Source organism: Jaculus jaculus, chromosome 6, assembly GCF_020740685.1.
Source record: "Jaculus jaculus isolate mJacJac1 chromosome 6, mJacJac1.mat.Y.cur, whole genome shotgun sequence".
In the NCBI taxonomy this organism is placed as follows: domain Eukaryota; kingdom Metazoa; phylum Chordata; class Mammalia; order Rodentia; family Dipodidae; genus Jaculus; species Jaculus jaculus.
In genome coordinates this window covers 159,135,892-159,153,315 of record NC_059107.1, presented here as the reverse complement: position 1 = coordinate 159,153,315, position 17,424 = coordinate 159,135,892, and the positions used below count along the sequence as shown (strand labels likewise).

Genomic DNA, 17,424 nt, shown 5'->3' with positions numbered 1-17,424 from the left:
ACGTCCATTCTATCTCAAGGAAAAAAATTTAAAAAAAAAAGGTGACTTTAGACAGTGTGGTGGTTTGATTCAGGTGTCCCCAATAAACTTAGGTGTTCTGAATGCTAGGTTCCCAGCTGATGGAGATTTGGGAGTTAACGCTTCCTGGAGGCAGTGTATTGTTGGAGGCGGGCTTATGGGTGTCACAGCCAGTGTCCCCTTGCCAGTGTTTGGCACACTCTCCTGTTGCTATGGTCCACCTTATGTTGGCCAGAGGGGTGATGTCCACCCTCTACTCATGTTGTCGTTTCCCCTGCCATTGTGGAGCTTCCCCCTTGAGCCTGTAAGCCAAAATAGACCTTTCTTCCCACAAGCTGCTCTTGGTTAGGTGATCTCTACCAGCAATGTGAACCTGACTGCCAACAGATAGCCTACCTGTTGAGCCTCAGTGTCATCAGGTGAGTCTGAAGAGGACACATGTAGCACAGAGTACTAGCTTCAGGCCACACAGGATTGGGTACTATCGCCAGGGGGCTTAAAAGTGGGGCTACTTAAATGAAATGAGGCCAGTAGACTTATTTTCACGGACCACAGGGCTCAAACTGCTCACCTCCACTTCTTCCAGTGCCCCACTGTGTTCTGCATACTCTACTTGGCAGGAAATGTGCCTTGGCTCTCAGAACAGGACCCAGTGGTGTCTTTACGCTGGGTAGCGTTTGATAATCTCTGTCGGGAGCACCCACGTCTCATCAGAGAAGCTGGTGTATCAGCAGACAGATAGGCTGCCTATCCCTAAGGGTCAGGTGTCCCAAGGAGCAGACACCAGTGTCCAAATAAAAGTGGCTGTGCCTCACAGGACTGACTGGCACTTTAGTGGACCATCTAAGGAGGCCGACAGGGATGGAGGGTGGCAGAAAGGATCCTGAAAGCGCTGGAGCCCGTAGAAGCCGCAGGGCTTCCCAGCCATGGCCGCAACTACAGCCTGCGGCTGCCTCTGCCATGAAGCTTCTGAGTTTGCCAGGAGTGATCAACAGCTCCCATGTCCTATGCACCCACAGCAGCATCGATGACGCAAGAGGGGCCCCAGAGGCATTGTGACAGCTGCTGGGATGACTGAAGAGCAGCACAGAGCAACCACACAGGCCTGTGCCGACCCAGCCCGCCTGCCCCTGGTGCCCTTTGCCCCTCCTCTAGCTGTCACACAGCGCAGAGCCCAGCCAAGAGGGGCCGCCAGACTTGTGCCCTTCCTCGCGCTAACAGACAGAAGCGGACTAGAGACCAAGGAGCTCACGTACTCAGTCACTTCCAGGGCCCGGGGGACCCGTTCTGCCTCAGGAAAATGGGCGCGCACAGCCGCATCATCTCCTTGGAGCCAGCCGATGGCCATGGTGATCGCAGATGTCCACCACCGACAGATGACATCTGGACCTAGAGGAAACAGCGGCAGCGAAGCACATTAGCACCTACAGGAACCAGCTCTGACAGAACGTATCAAGAGCCTTCAAGTATCCACTTAAAAAAAATATTCATTTGCCAGGCGTGGTGGCGTACGCCTTTAATATCAGCACTCGGGAGGCAGAAGTAGGAGGATCGCCGTGAGTTCGAGGCCATCCTGAGACTACACAGTGAATTCCAGGTCAGCCTAGGCTAGAGTGAGATCCTACCTTGAAAAACCAAACAATTAAAATTAAGAAAAAATTATTTATTTGGAAGAGAGAGAGGCAGATAGAATGAGAATGGGCATGCCAGGGCCTCTAGCCACTGCAAATGAACTCCAATCACATGTGCCACCCTGTACATCTAGTTATGTGGGTCCTGGGATATTGAACCTGGGTCCTTTGGCTTTGCAGGCAAACATTTTAACTGCTAAGCCACCTTTTCCAGCCTATGTTCACTCTTTTTTTATTTCTCGAGGCAGGGTCAGGCTGACCTCCCACCTCTGCCTCCCGAGTGCTGGAATTAAAGGTGTGTGCCACCACGCCCGGCTCGCCATGTTCACGCTTTTTTAAAAAGTGTGTGTATAATTTATTTGAAAGCAGAAAGACACAGAAAGAGGAAAGACAGAATGGGTGTGGCAGGGCCTCCAGCTGCTGCTGCAAAAGAACTCCAGATACACATGGCACTGTGCCTCTGGCTTTACATGGGACTGGGGACTCTAACCTGGGTTGTTAGGCCTTGCAGCCCCCAAAATGTTCACTCTTGTTATCATCATATAATCCTACTTCTGGTACTCACAATGAACTTGATTTAAATAAAAATTTTAGTAAGAGCCAGATGCTGTGGTTCATGCCTATAATCCCACCACTGGGGAGGTTAAGGTGGGTCTATTACTGTTTGTTCAAGGCCAGCCTGGGTTACAGAGTGAGTGTCCTAGCAGCCTGGGATAGAGTGACAACCTGCCTCAAAAAAACAAAAACAAAAACAAAACAGGGCTGAAGAGATGGCTTAGCAATTAAAGCACTTGCCTAAGAGCCCAGGTTTGATTCCAGAATACTCACAAGGAGGCACATCTGTCATCTGCAGTGGTTGGAGGCCCTCTTTCTCTCTCTCTCAAATAAACAAACTAAAAACAAAACAGCTGAGTGTGGTGGTACACACCTTTAGTGCCAGCACTGTCAGGGGGAGATAGAATGACCTACTTGAGTTTAAGGCTCTAGTCTGGGATTTGGGGGGAAAAAAAAAATCAAAACCAAAACTAAAAAAATTTAGAGAGAGAGAGAAAGAAGGAAAACAAACAAACAAACAAAACAAAACCACAGGGCTGGGAAGATGGCTCAGCAATTAAAGGTACTTACTTGCAAAGCCTATTGACCCGTAGTTCAATTCCCAAGCCATGCATGTAAACCAGGTGTAAAAAGTGGTACAAATGCCTGGTGTTCTTTAGAGGCCCAGAGGAGTGCATGCATGCTCAGACACACACGTACCACACAAATAAAAAAAGTTTAACAAAAATGTCCACTGTAGGGTATGTATAGTGTGTGTGTGTGTGTGTGTGTGTGTGTGTGTGTGTGTGTGTGTGTCTTGGCCAGAGTGGAATACCCAGTGTCCTGCTACATCTGTCCTTCTGTCCAGTCTTATTTTGAGCTGGAGTCTGTATACTGATTCCTAGAGCTTACAGGGCCCCTCAACTCTCAGACCTCTGTGCCCTTGTGGGACTGGGTTATAGGAGGGCTTTTACATGGGATCTGGAGATTCAAACTCTGGCAGTCTCTGTACCCCACCCCTCCCCCCAGGCCTGCATGCTTGGGCAGGAAGCAGACTTAACTGTTGAGCCATCGCTCCAGTCCTGCAATGTTAACTTGACATTTTCCTGGGTTTTTTTTTTTTTTTTTTTTTTTTTAAATAACAGGTAGGCTCTCACTCTAGCCCAGGCTGACCTGAAATTCACTATGTAGTCTCAGGGTGGCCTTGAACTCACTGTGATCCTCCTACCTCTGCCTCCTAAATGCTGGGATTAAAAGTGTGTGCCATCACACCTAACTTTTTTTTAATTTTAATTTTTTCTTGTTTTTGTTTTTCAAGGTAGGGTCTCATTCTGGTCCAGGCTGACCTGAAATTAACTATGTAGTCTCAGGGTGGCCTTGAACTCACGGCGATCCTCCTACCTCTGCCTCCCCAGTGCTGGGATTAAAGGCGTACGCCACCACGCCCAGCTTACATTTTTTTTTTTTTTTTTAAAGGTAGGGTTTTTTGTCACTCTAGGCCAGGCTGACCTGGGATAGCCTCCCAGGTGTTGGGTTTAAAAGTATGTGCTGCCATCCCCAAATCTCCTGTCTCCCTTTTATTTTTTGAGACAGGACACTGTAGCCCAGGTGCTGGGATTACAGGTATGAATCACCAAACCATCATGACACCTTATTTTTCCTTTCCTTCCTTCCTTTTTTTTTTTTTTTTTTTTTTTTTTAATGAGGTAGGGTCTCACTTTAGCCCAGGGTAGCCTTGAACTCATAGTGATCCTCCTGTCTCTGCTCTCCCACCAGTACTGGGATTAAAAGGCATGCACTACCACACTGGGCGTGTCACCTTGTTATTTTTACGTTTATTTATTTTTTTGTTATGTATTTATTTATTGTTTGAGAGAAAGGGGGGGGCGGGGCGGAGGGGAGGAGAGAGAATGGGCGTGCCAGGGCCTCCAGCCACTGCAAATGAACTCCAGATGCATGTACCACCTTGTGCATCTGACTTACTTGGGTCCTGGGGAATCAAACCTGGGTCCTTTGGCTTTGCAGGCAAGCACCTTAACCACTAAGCCATCTCTCCAGCCCCTCCACTTTTTTTTGAGGGGGGGTTTTCAGGTAGGGTCTCACTCTAGCTTAGGCTGACCTGGAATTCACTATGTAGTATCAGAGTGGCCTTGAATTCACAGCAATCCTCCTACCTCTGCCTCAGGAGTGCTGGGATTAAAGGCGTGTGCCACCACTTTTCCCCACTTTTTTTTTTTGAGGCAGGGTCTCCCTCTAGCCCAGTATGACCTGGAACTCACTCTACAGTCCCAGGTTGGTTTTGAACTCACAGTGATTCCAATGTCCCTCCTCCTGAGTGCTGGGATTAAGGGTGTGCACCACTGTCCCTAGCATGCCAGCTTTTATTTTTATTTGGAGAGAGAGAAGGGAGCAAGGGGGGGTGGGGGCAGATACAGAATGGGCGTGCCAGGGCCTTCTGCCACTGCAAACAAACTCCAGATGCATGCACTACCTTGTGCATCTGGCTTATGTGGGTCCTGGGGAACTGAACCTAAGTCCTTTGGCCTTGTAGGCAAGTACTAAGCCATCTCTCCAGTCTTTAGCTTGTTATTTTTAAGGCCTGGATGCACCCTAAACTTCCAAAAGCGAGACTGGTATGTTTAAAGATACAGGCTCATTTCAGAATGTTTTTTTTCCCTTCTCTGAGACTCAGGTTTCTCACTGTAAAACTATGACTCCAGGGATGTCACAAACCCAGTGGGGGCGGCCCCGCGAGGGCAGGGGTGTGAGGACTGCACTCTTCTAAACTCCGAAGTAGAGGCCTTGACTCTGTGGTCACACCAGAGCGGCTGCCGTTCTAGGATCCGTGCGTGCCTCCCTAGGGAGGGCAGGCAGAGGGAGGCTAGGCACGCCCATGTCTCCAGGGGCCTCCAAAGCTGAGAGCGGCAGCTGATGTGCTGTCAGGGACAGCAGCGAAGGGAGAGAAGCAAAGAAGTGAGATGTTTAGTCAGCAGGTTGCGCCATGACACCTGGGGCAGCGGGAGCTGGTGTGACCCAGAAGCCCCATGAAATCATCTCAGCAGGGAGTTTAAGGGTCCACTCAGTATGTGGAGGGTGAAACCAGCCTCAGGGTTCTGACCCCGCATACCCAGCCATGGCCTTGGGAAGCATTTACTCACTCATTATCTTCTTTAAAAAAAAAATTTATGAGAGAGAGACACACACCTCCAGTGGCTGTCATCGAACTCCAGACATATGCGCCAACTTGTGCATCTGGCTTAAGCAGGTTCTGGGGAGTTGAATCTGGGTCCTTAGGATTCACAGGCAAGTGCCTTAACCATTAAGCCATCTCTGCAGCCCCTTCTTCTTTTTTTTTTTTTAAATTTTATTTCTTCACTTTTTTTTGTGTGTGTGGTTTTTTTTTTTTTTTTCAATTTTTTGAGAGAGAGAAAGAATATGCACCAGGGCTTCTAGCCATTGCAAATGAACTCCAGATACATGTGCCACTTTGTGCATCTGGTTTATGTGGGTGCTGGGGAATCAAATATGGGTCATTAGGCTTTGAAGGCAAGTGCCTTAACTGCTTGAATCATCTCTCCACCCCCTTGCTAATTATCTTCTACCCAAAGAATGTAGCTCATGAGTGATTTGGGGCTGCCTGGAGATCAGAGATACACACCGAGGGCCAGGGAAGACGATGTACGACATAGCGTATACTCGCAACTAATCGTGGACACAGACAGGAGGGCCGAACAGCAGGACCTGCGCATCCTCCAGAGCATGGGCCACCCGCGGGTACTCACCAAGTGCTGACTTAAGCACAGAACTGCTGGAGAATGGTGGGGTCACGAATCCCACAGAGTCCACAAAAGAATGAAGTAATTTCAGGTATTCTAAAGCACGGGAAAATTCACTAGAAAAAAAGAAGGGTCATGTTACATAAGAATGTTTAGGAAGACCACAATTTTGGCTTGGCTGTTTGGCAATGCAGGGCTAAGACCTCACAGCTCCTTCTGGCTCCGTTGTCCCACACGCGCGTCACAGACCAGCCTTCAGCAGGTCTCTGGTGTCAGTGACATTCGTCCCTCTACCCTCTACCAGGAGGGCCACTTTGTCTTTCTTCCCTCACTGCTATCTTAACTTCTCCCCTCCAGGCCCAATACCAGTGTCAGCTTCTTCCAGAAGTTTCCTACTATCTACTCAGAACTGCCTCCTCCCACTTCCCTCAGGCTCACTACAGTCTGGATTTGAACCTCATTCAGTGACTGTGGCACCTCCCCATGCCTCAGGTCTCATTCTGTGAAATAAAAAGGTCATGCTCACTCCAGGGCTCTATGTTCTGTTGAACTCTCCACCCCAAAAACCAAAGCAAATGCATCAAATTCCTGACTTGATCCAACAATGGCTCCACTTGGTGAGGAGATACAATAGGGGGAAAAAAGGACACAACTGCAGTCTCAGAGCTCCATTTTTGGAAGGAATCATTCCATTTCCTGGATGGACCAGCCCCAGGACGGTGGGGAGGCCTGGGGACTTTACCAGCTGTCTTCCTCCTGGTTTCCTGCCTTCCTGGCCTGCGGCTTCACCAAGGATTCCACTGCTCGCTCCAGCAGGTTCTTGCAGAAGGCCTGGTGGACCTGGGCAATGGGATCAGCTGAAGAGAAAGGCAAGGAAAAGAGTTAAATGGGTCTTTTTTAAATGAGTCCTTTGGAGCCGAGGGTGTAGCTCATTAGCAGAATGCAAGCTCACACGTGTGAGGCCTTGGGTTTGATTCTAGTATTGTTAAAAAAAAAAAAAAAAAGTAGTAGGAGGAGGTGCTGGAGACATGGCTCAGCAGTTAAAGGTGCTTGCTGGCAAGACCTGATGGCCCAGGTTAGATTCTCCAGTACCTACATGAAGCCAGATGCACAAAGTGGCACATATGCCTGGAGTTTGTCTATAGTGGCAAGGGGCCCTGGGACACCCATTTCCTTAACTCACTCACTCACTCACTCTCTCCTTTCCGATATATAAAAATATTTTTCTCTCTCTTTTTAACTGCTGAGTAGATCTCTATCACAGCTTCCATGACTCAGGGTCCATTGCGGAAGAGGTGGCGGAAAGAATGTAAGAGCCAAAGGAAGGGTAGGACTCCTTACAACATGCTCCTCCAGACACAAAATGGCCTGGATATCCATGACCTCACAGTGCCTGACACTACCTACACAAGACCATCTCAATAGGAGGAAAAAGATCATGACATCAAAATAAAAGACTGATTGAGAGGGGGAGGGGATATAAGGAGAGTAGAGTTTCAAAGGGGAAAGTGGGAGGAGAGAGGGAATTGCCATGGGAAATGGTCTATAATCATGGAAGCTATCAATAATAAATTATACACACACACACACACACACACACACACACACTTTTTAAGTGGGGCCTATTTAACTTTATGGTGAAAAAAGACAGACCAGTATACAAGAAATAGCTGTGTCTTGTAGAAGTGATTAAGTCCTCCTCCTTAACCAAATTCCAGAATTACACTGGGAACCAGCTCTGAAGTATGGAGAGTGGCAACCTTCAGTCTGGAGAGGCCAAGACTGCATAGTTCCGAATTAGTCCAATTAGGGTGTGTGTGTTTGTAAACTGGCATCTCTTGGCACAATGCTCCATTTCAAGGTTGGAGCTGGGATATAATGGCCACAAGCCTTGTTTAGAAACAAGAAAATGGAAAGGTGGACACTACCCCAAGTTTCAGGGGCTGTCTTCTCTGTGACAACTGCCAGCCAAGGAGAAAAGGGCAGCAGTGGTGGCTGGCAGTGGTCCTGACGATAAAGAACCCAGTCCTCTGATTTCGTCAAGCAACCTGTGGTCATCAATGGTCTGGCTGGGCTGACCGGACGAGTGGCTCTGCAAAGCTTGGGACGGTGGACTGTCACTGAGGAGCCCTTTACTAGGCCCGAATCGTCACATCACCAGCTTTCCCTCAGTATCTGGCAGACGTGTGGAGCTCGGTATGACCCGGAGAAGGAAGGATGCTTATAAGCACTTAACTATGAGACCTAGTCTAATGGAAGTGAAGAGGTGTTGCTGTTCTGTGGGAAATCTCCTGCAGACAGTTGTCAGTGAGAAAGGGGTTGAAGGCTAGGGATTACTCTTGCCTTCACACCTCACTTTTTTAAATTTTATTTTCATTTTTTGGTTTTTGAGGTAGGGTCTCACTTGAGTCCAAGCTGACCTGTTTTTCCACTATGGAGTCTCAGGCTGGTCTCGAACTCATGGTGATCCTCCTACCTCTGCCTCCCCAGTGCTGGGATTAAAGGTATGCGCCACCACGTCTGGCTCATCCCTCACTTTTTTAGTGTCAAACACTTTTCCTTTCCTTCCTTCTTTCATTTTTTTTTTTTCTTTTTTGTTGTTTTTCAAGGTAGGGTCTTGTGCTGGCCCAGGCTGACCTGGAAATCACAATGAAGTCTCAGGATGGCTTCAAACTCTTGGCAATCCTCCTACCTCTGCCTCCCAAGTACTAGGATTACAGGCACGTGCCACCATGCCCAGCTTTCAAACATCACTGTTATAGTGAACAAGTCTTACATGTACATATAAAACACACACACTCAGAACACGGCCCTCCACACAACTGACATCTACCCTGCACTTGCAAAGCAAGACCCCCTCCCCACAGACCCCCAGTGAGCAGGGAAAGCACAGCAGACAGCAGGAGGGCGCCCAGCGTCGCCCTCGGAGTCTACTCCGCCAGCCTCGCTGCTCCAAGGCCAGACAAGTCAACTCCAATCACTATCAAGTGTCAGGGACAGAAAGCCTGCATCTCTCCTCCCGGTGCCTGGAGCTCTGTCCTTGTCACACTCTGAGCACTGATGACTGCCTGCCATCTATTGTTCCCTAGCTGCTCCATATATGTCCCTCCACTTTCCCAGTGGGATCAGAAAGCCCAGAGGCCAGGAAACATCAAGCCGCGCCCCCTCTCCCCCCAACACAGTGTTTTGTCTCTCCAAGGCACTCGGGTCTGAGAGCTCAGTTGGTACTCATCCTGACTCACCACATGGGGCACTGATGGAAGGCTCTGACTGCCCGAGAGAGCAGAGCTGTAAACTGAGCTGAGCCAGACAGGCTCTGAGCAGGCTTGAGACCTGAGGCGAGTTACTTAACCTTCCTGAGCCTCTCGGCTACCACCTGTATCTGCGTGGGGTGGAGGTGCTCTCACCTGGGTTCCTCTGGGCGCAGTACAGACTGTCCTTAGTCGTCGATTTCACCGACCAGCTTCGCTCCATAAAAAACTTCTGGCCGAGGGGATGGCAGAGCCAGCGCAGTGAGTCAGGGACAGTGCTATGCTCAGGGCCACACAGGCTCTGGGCGCGACTGAGGAAGTAGCTCTGTGAAGACAGGACCAGAAGTGACATCAAGAGAGCAGAATGTGGGCTGAAGAGATGGCTTAGCGGTTAAGTGCTTGCCTGTGAAGCCTAAGGACCCTGGTTCGAGGCTAGATTCCCCAGGACCCACGTTAGCCAGATGCACAAGGGGGCACACACATCTGGAGTTTGTTTGCAGTGGCAGGAGGCCCTGGCGTGCCCTTTCTCTCTCTCTCTCTCTCTTTCGCTCTCAAATAAATAAAAATAAACAACAACAACAAAAAGATAGCAGAATGTGGCTGCAGCTATTGTAAGGAAGAGGCTGGTTTGGAGAAGCGTGAAGAAAGGGGATCTATGCACTGCTCGAATCCCTAGAAGGAAATCCCACCATGGGAGCTAGGGAAAGTGGCTTTGACCTGGGGAACCTGCCAGGCCTGGTGGCTTAGATCCACACCCCAGCAGGGAGAGGTCCAAGGTCCATGTAAGGCTTGCTACATCCTGTATCCTGTCCTACTGGGCCTGCCTAATCCTTCTAGAGCTACCTTTCTCTCACCTGCTGTGTTCACTGGCAGGGAGCCCTGGAAGTGTCTCAGAAGTTCCTGGGCTAACTTTACCCTTGATACTGTAAGCACTTAACACTCAGATGTCCCCCTTGATCCTGGGACTTCTCCCGTCATTTATTTTTAATGAGAAAGAGAGGGAATGAGAGGGGGAGGGAGAGAGAATTGGCATGCCAGAGTCTCAGCCACTGCAATCAAACTCGAGCGATGTGCACCATCTTGTGTGCATGTGTGACCCTGTATGTCTGGCTTACGTGGGATCTGGAGAGTTGCACATGGGCCCTTAGGCTTTGCAGGCAAGCAGCCTAACTGCTAAGCCATCTCTCCAGCTCTTAAATATATGACCTTAAATTTTTTTTTATTAATTTATATGCAGAGAGGGAAGGGAGGGAGACAATATGAATATGGGTGTGCACAGGGCCTCTCGCTGCTGCAGATCAACTCCAGATGCATTTGTGTATCTGGCTTTATGTGGGTACTGGCAGGTTGAACCCTGATCATTAGGCTTTGCAGGCAAGTGCCTTTAAGCACTGAGTCAGCCCTAAATTATGTATCTTTTGAAGCATTTTCAGGCAGATTTGTATTCTGCTTGACTAATATTTTTCAGATCTTCACCTGAGTATAAGGAGTTTAAAAAGAGTACCCAGAGCCAGTGTTCAGCAGGAAGCACTAGGGCAAAGGGATGGCTGGGTTTGCCTAGGACCTCTGGGCAGGTTTGGGCATGTCTGTGTGACCTGGCAAAGTCAGCCCTTACAGAAACCTGCTTGTCTTCCTTACATGAGCTCCAGTGTGTGAGAAAAAGGCCCGAAGAGGACTTGAAATCCTCTTAGCTTAGAAAGCAAAATGTCAAAGCTGGGTGTGGTGGCGCACGCCTTTAATCCCAGCACTCGGGAGGCAGAGGTAGGAGGATCACCATGAGTTCGAGGCCACCCTGAAACTCCATAGTGAATTCCAGGTCAGCCAGAGCTGGAGTGAGGTCCTGCCTCAAGCCCCCCAAAAAAGTTTTCTGGGGCTGGAGAGACGGCTTACCAGTTAAGGTGCTTGCCTGCAAAGCCTAAAGACCCCATATGCACATGGTGGCGCATGAGTCTCAAGTTTGCAGTGGCTGGAGACCCTGGTGGGCCCATCCTCTCTCCCTCCCCCTCAAATAAACAAATAAATGAAGTTTTAGATTAATAGCTTTACTCTAAAATCCATGATTTTTGACCCAAAAAACTCAGGGAGTTGAGCAGCGGTTTGCTAGCTTGGGCACTTCCTGTTTCCAGCCCAGCCGCTGCCTGTGCAATGAGGGCATTCGCCTCACGGTCTAGTAGCCTGATGGTTCTGACCTTTACTGGGCTGGCTTTAAGCAACTAGCAGCTAAGGTAACAGCTTCCGAAGACTCGAATGCCACGGTCAGAAATAGCACAGGCAGAGCGCAGTAGAGGCTGCGGCTGGACGACCCCCCAGGAGCCCAGGGACGATCGCCTGAAGCGGGCGACAGCGGCCTGGCTCACTGGCCTATAGGCGCAAGCCTGCGACCATTGCAGCTCAGACAGAGGGCATTTCACTACACCTGGATTTCTGGTCCCCGGGCCAGGGCACTTGTAGCTTGTCCTCCCCTTGGCTGACCAGCTTTGAGGACATGGTATTTTGAGAGCACAGGTAGCAGAAGCCCAGGAGCTCGTACGACACTCCAAGTGCTCACGCAGCTGAGCTGGGAGCAACTACGGGAGAAGACGCTGGCACGGAGGTGCAGGTCTAGGGCCTTGGAGCCCCAGAACCTTCTGAAGTTGTAGCCAAATACAGCCTACTCCCAGACCTGGTCACCAAAGAAATGTGGTGGCTTGTCCGAGGGAATCTGAGGACAACTAGGCTCTCAGAGGGCCCACATGTCACATAAAGAAGCAAAAATACACACTGGTCAGGCCATATGGCAAGAGGAACCTACACACTGTCAGGTTAAAATCCTTTATCATCACCATCATCATTAATGTTACTGCTTTTTTTTGAGTGGGGGGGTCAAGGGAGGGTCTTGTTCTGGCCCAGGCTGACCTGGAATTCACTATGTAGTCTCAGTCTGGCCTCGAACTCACAGTGATCCTATTATCTTAGTCTATAGGGTGCTACAATTAAAGGTGTGAGCCACCATGCCTAGCTAGGTTACATTACATTAAGTTGAATTCTCGTGTGTTTATGTGCACATGTGTGCGGTGCTACGTGTGTGGAGATCAGAGGGTAACTTCTGGGAGTCAGCCTTGCCTTCCACCTCCTGTGAGGTCTCTCTCTCAGGTTGGTTTGTTCCTTCCTTCCTCTCTCTTCCTTCCTCCCCTCCCAACCCCCTCCCTCTCTTTCTTTAGGTTTATTTATTTATCTTCAGGGAGAGAGAGAGAGACAGACAGGGAATGGGCATGCCAGGACCTCCAGCAAATGAACTCCAGATACATGTGCCACTTTGTGCATCTGATGTTGCGTGGGTACTGGGGAATTGAACCCAGGTTGATGGGCTTTGCAGGCAAGTGCCTTACAGTGCTGAGCCATCTTTCCAGGCCTCAGGTTCTTTATATTGTTCTCTGTTGCACTTGCCAGAAGTTTCCAAGCTTCTGGGAGACTCTGCCCCCACCTCCCACTGCTGTCAGCAGGTGGCACTCCAGGAGCCTACCATGGCTACTGGCTTTTTATGTCGGGTCTAGGTGCTCAGGCCCGAGCAGCAAGCCTCTTCCCTAGCCCCTTCACCTTTTTTAAAGTTGAGGCCAGCCCCCCCGCCAAATAAACAGAAATTAAAAGAAAAATGTGTCAGGCTTGGTAGCGTACACCTTTAATCTCAGTACTGGAGTGGCAGAGGTAGGAGGATCACCATGAGTTCAAGGCCAGCTTAGGGTAGAAAGTGAGTTCTAGGTCAGCCTAGGCTAGAGTAAGAAGCTGCCTCAATAAACAAAGAACAGTAACTACCACCAACACAAACAAACAAAAAAATAAAGAAACACTTTTGCTAATAACAATCTCAGCAGGGGGCTGAATTTAGCGTTTTGAACTAATAAGAAATATAAATCTGGGATAAACAGCCACAGTCTTGCTTCTGTAAGGAAATTGTGAAAATAAGTTTTGTTCTGCTTTTAGTTTTCTTGGCATTATAGCCCTATAATAATGTCTGTAATTTAATAAAATGTTTTCCCCTAAGTTTTACAGACACCAGACCTTTCCCTAAGTTGGGGCAGAGGAAACCCTCCACATACCTCACGTGCCTGACGCAGGAGGCGATGCAGGAACCCCAGACCTTTCCCTAAGTTGGGGCAGAGGAAGCCCCCACATACCTCACGTGCCTGACGCAGGAGGCGATGCAGGAACCCCAGACCTTTCCCTAAGTTGGGGCAGAAGAAGCCCCCACATAGCTCACGTGCCTGACGCAGGAGGCGATGCAGGAACCCCAGACCTTTCCCTAAGTTGGGGCAGAAGAAGCCCCCACATAGCTCACGTGCCTGACGCAGGAGGTGATGCAGGAACCCCAGACCTTTCCCTAAGTTGGGGCAGAAGAAGCCCCCACATAGCTCACGTGCCTGACGCAGGAGGCGATGCAGGAACCCCAGACCTTTCCCTAAGTTGGGGCAGAGGAAGCCCCCACATAGCTCACGTGCCTGACGCAGGAGGCGATGCAGGAACCCCAGACCTTTCCCTAAGTTGGGGCAGAGGAAGCCCCCACATAGCTCACGTGCCTGACGCAGGAGGCGATGCAGGAACCCCAGACCTTTCCCTAAGTTGGGGCAGAGGAAGCCCCCACATAGCTCACGTGCCTGACGCAGGAGGCGATGCAGGAACCCCAGACCTTTCCCTAAGTTGGGGCAGAAGAAGCCCCCACATAGCTCACGTGCCTGACGCAGGAGGCGATGCAGGAACCCCAGACCTTTCCCTAAGTTGGGGCAGAAGAAGCCCCCACATAGCTCACGTGCCTGACGCAGGAGGCGATGCAGGAACCCCAGAACTGTTCAGCCACCAGTGCTCTCAGGCCAGTTCCGCTCCAGTGTGCCAAGGCGCCTGAGCGCCACAGTGAGTGCTCAGGAGAGCCAAGTAGCAGCTGAAGTTTGAGGAAAATCTGAATGTTCGACATTAGCTGGGCACTGGGTAAATGACCAACTCAAGGTGGTTCACAGTACCAAAGCGAGGACATGCCATCTTCCTTCAAATGACTATTGTTTTGGTTTCTTTTTTGGGGTAGGGTATCACTCTAGCTCAGGCTGACCAGGAATTCACTGTGTAGTCTCAAGGTAGCCTTGAATTCACGGTGATCCTCCTACCTCTGCCTCCTGAGTGCTGGATTTAAAGGCATGAGCCACTAGGTCTGAAGATATATTTTGTGTGTGTGTGAAATTGAGTTTTTGGAGGGTATTATGAAGAAAAAAAAAAAAAAAAGCAAGTATTGTGTGAAAATCAGTGTGGGAATAGGAAATTGGAGCGTTTGCACCCAATCTGATTGGTACATGCCTGTAATCCTAACACTCAGGAGGCCAAAGAATGAAGACTTGAGTTCATGACCAGCCTGGGCTATTCAGCAAGTCCCAAACCAGCATGGGCTTCACGGTGAGATCTTGTCTCAAAAAGTCAAAAAGTAAAGCATCAGAAATATATCTTTGTAGGGCTGGAGAGATGATTTAGTAGTTAAGGCACTTGTGGGCAAAGCCAAAGGACCCAGATTCAATTTTCCAGGACCCATGAAAAGCCTGATGCACAATGTAGTGCATGTGTCTGGAATTCGTTTGCAGTGGCTAGAGGCCCTGGTGTGCCCTTTATCTTTCTCCTCTTCTATCTGCCTTTCTCTCTAATGAATAAATAAAATATTTAAAAAATATTTATCTTCTCAGCAGGCATGGTGTTGCATGCTTTTAATCCCAGCACTTGGGAAACTAAGGTAGCAAAAGCTTACATTGTGAATTCCAGGTCTGCCTGGGCTAGAGCAAAACCCTACCTTAAAATAAAAGGCTGGAGAGACGGCTTAGTGGTTAAGGTGCTTGCTTGTGAAGGTGAAGGACCCAGGTTCGATTCTCCTGATCCCACATAAGCCAGATGCACAAAGTGGCACATGTGTCTGTAATTCGTTTACAGTGGCTAGAGGCCCTGGCATACCCATTCTCTCTCTCACTCTCAAATAAAAAGTAAAAAAGAAAAAAAAAGTGTGTGTGTTCTTTTACATTCTTAGGGCCAGAGATGGCTCAGCAGTTAAATGTACTTGCTTACAAAACTTGGCTGCCTGGGTTCAGTTTCTCAGTACTCACACACAAAGTCAGATATGCAGCGTGGTGCAAGTGCCTGGAGTTCATTTGCAGGAGCAGGAAGCTCTGGTGGGCCCATACTCTCTCTTTTTAAAAACAAAAACAGGCTGGAAAGATGGCTTAGCAGTTAAGCACTTGCCTGTGAAGCCTAAGGACCCCCTGTTCGAGGCTCAATTCCCCAGGACCCACGTTAGCCAGATGCACAAGGGGGCACACACGGTCTGGAGTTCGTTTGCAGTGGCTGGAAGCCCTGGCACACCCATTCTCTCTTCCTCTCTGCCTCCTCTGTCTGTTGCTCTCAAATAAATAAATAAATAAAAAACAAAATTTTTTAATATAAATCTTATTTCAATTTCATATGAGTTTTTTCAAATGGCTAAGCTGTTAAGATGTCAATACTTCTGTTTTTTAGGTGTGCACACTACATGTTGTATGTGCTGTGGTGCCTGTAAGCTCCCCTGAGGCAGACAGCTGGAGGACATGAGTTGTCCACCTTGGTTACTAACTCACTCTGGAGATGCTGTCTGAGAGCCCAGCGATCCTCTGGTCTCCTCTCCCCACAGGGCTGGGTTCCAGGTGTGTCTGGCCACACCTCGCTGCTTACGTGGCTCTCGTGCTGGCCCTGGAAGCCCACTTAACCACGGAGCCATCTCTCCACCTCAACACCAGGGTTTTAGGACATCCAAGCTACTAACAGCTGAAAATAACAACAAAAACCCCTCCTACTTCACTGACTGACAGAACTGTAAGGTTGTCTTTTGGCCCAGGAGCGCCAGAGAAACCTTAGTGAGAAGCAGTGCCATGAGCCTCGGAGGTCTGGGGGCCTCTGGTCTGATTTTCTAGGACAGAGCTCCGCTTGCTCCCCGCACCCAGCTCATTCATTCATTAATACATGAGCTCACCCAAATCAAAGTCTCTTCCTTTTTAAGGAGGCACTATGGGGTCTCTTAACCCAGCTGCTCCTTCCCTGCCTTGCTGACGATGCAAACCAGGCAGTACTATTAAAGGTTCCGAGCAGCTACAGCCTCTGACCCAGCAGCACCGATTCTGAGGTCTGGCATGGGGAGGTTCTCAGGGAGGCGGGTAAGGACAAGCGCAAACATGCTCCTTCCTGTAGCACAGTCTGTAATAGCAAATACAGGAAATGACCAAAACGGCCCGAATCTCTCTTAGAAGCACCAACTACTTCTGCAGAATAAGACTACAAAGCAAGCTAGGTGTGGTGGTGCACGCCTTTGATGCCGGCACTCGGGAGGCTGAGGTAGGGGTCCTGCCAGCCTGGTCTACAGAATGACTTCCAGTCCCTACCCGAGGGGGGGAGGGAGCAGGTAACCGAACCCAACACACACTCATCACAAGGAAAAATGCCCAACAACTATCCTTAGGTTTAAAAGGTCCAAGAGCTGAGTGGGGGTTTATGGCAGCCCCAACCCCATATGTATTTTAATGTTAGTATATGCAGGAAAAGAAAATTCTGAGCAAACACACTGTTTACCGATTGTTAGGCTTACAAAATATTTTCTATGGGTTCATAGGCCCGCCCTGCCTCCCCGTGGGTCTTGCACACCCACCAAACAAAGACACCAGGTTTATGAAAAAGGTCCCGCACAGTACAATGAAGGACAGTGTTTTACCTAACAGGCGTCAGCCAGGTAGGAAAGATGAATCTTGTGCAACAAAAGTCAGTAGCAGGCTGGAGAGACGGCTTAGTGGTTAACTTGCCTGCAAAGCCTAAGGACCCAGGTTTAATTCCCCAGTACCCATTAAGCCAGACGTACAAGGTGGCAATGTGCCTGGAGTTCCTTTGCAGAGGCTAGAGGCCCTGGTGTGCCCATTCTCTCTTTCTACCTGGCCGCCCCCCCAAATAAATATATATATATTTTAAATTAGTTCCAGTTGACAGTGATCTGCGTGTAAGAAGTTCAGCTTCAGGCCGGGCGTGGTGGCACACGCCTTTAATCCCAGCACTCGGGAGGCAGAGGTAGGAGAATCGCCCATGAGTTCAAGGCCACCCTGAGACTACAGAGTTAATTCCAGGTCAGCCTGGACCAGAGTGAGACCCTACCTCAAAAAACCAAAAAAAAACAAACAAACAAAAAAAAAAACACAC

The 17,424-nt window shown here is 49.3% G+C and overlaps 1 protein-coding gene across 2 annotated transcripts in view; it reads right to left on the bottom strand.

Moving 5' to 3' along the window:
* Srebf2 (sterol regulatory element binding transcription factor 2) overlaps window positions 1-17,424 on the bottom strand; it is a 79,080-nt gene that overhangs the window by 8,758 nt on the left and 52,898 nt on the right. For both annotated transcript variants that reach the window (XM_045151880.1, XM_045151881.1), the window contains exons 12-15: window positions 9,367-9,535; window positions 6,702-6,816; window positions 5,966-6,075; window positions 1,275-1,407 (exon numbers count right to left, since the gene is read on the bottom strand). In XM_045151880.1, coding sequence (XP_045007815.1) covers window positions 1,275-1,407; window positions 5,966-6,075; window positions 6,702-6,816; window positions 9,367-9,535 — 527 coding nt within the window. The remainder of the gene's footprint in view (window positions 1-1,274; window positions 1,408-5,965; window positions 6,076-6,701; window positions 6,817-9,366; window positions 9,536-17,424) is intronic.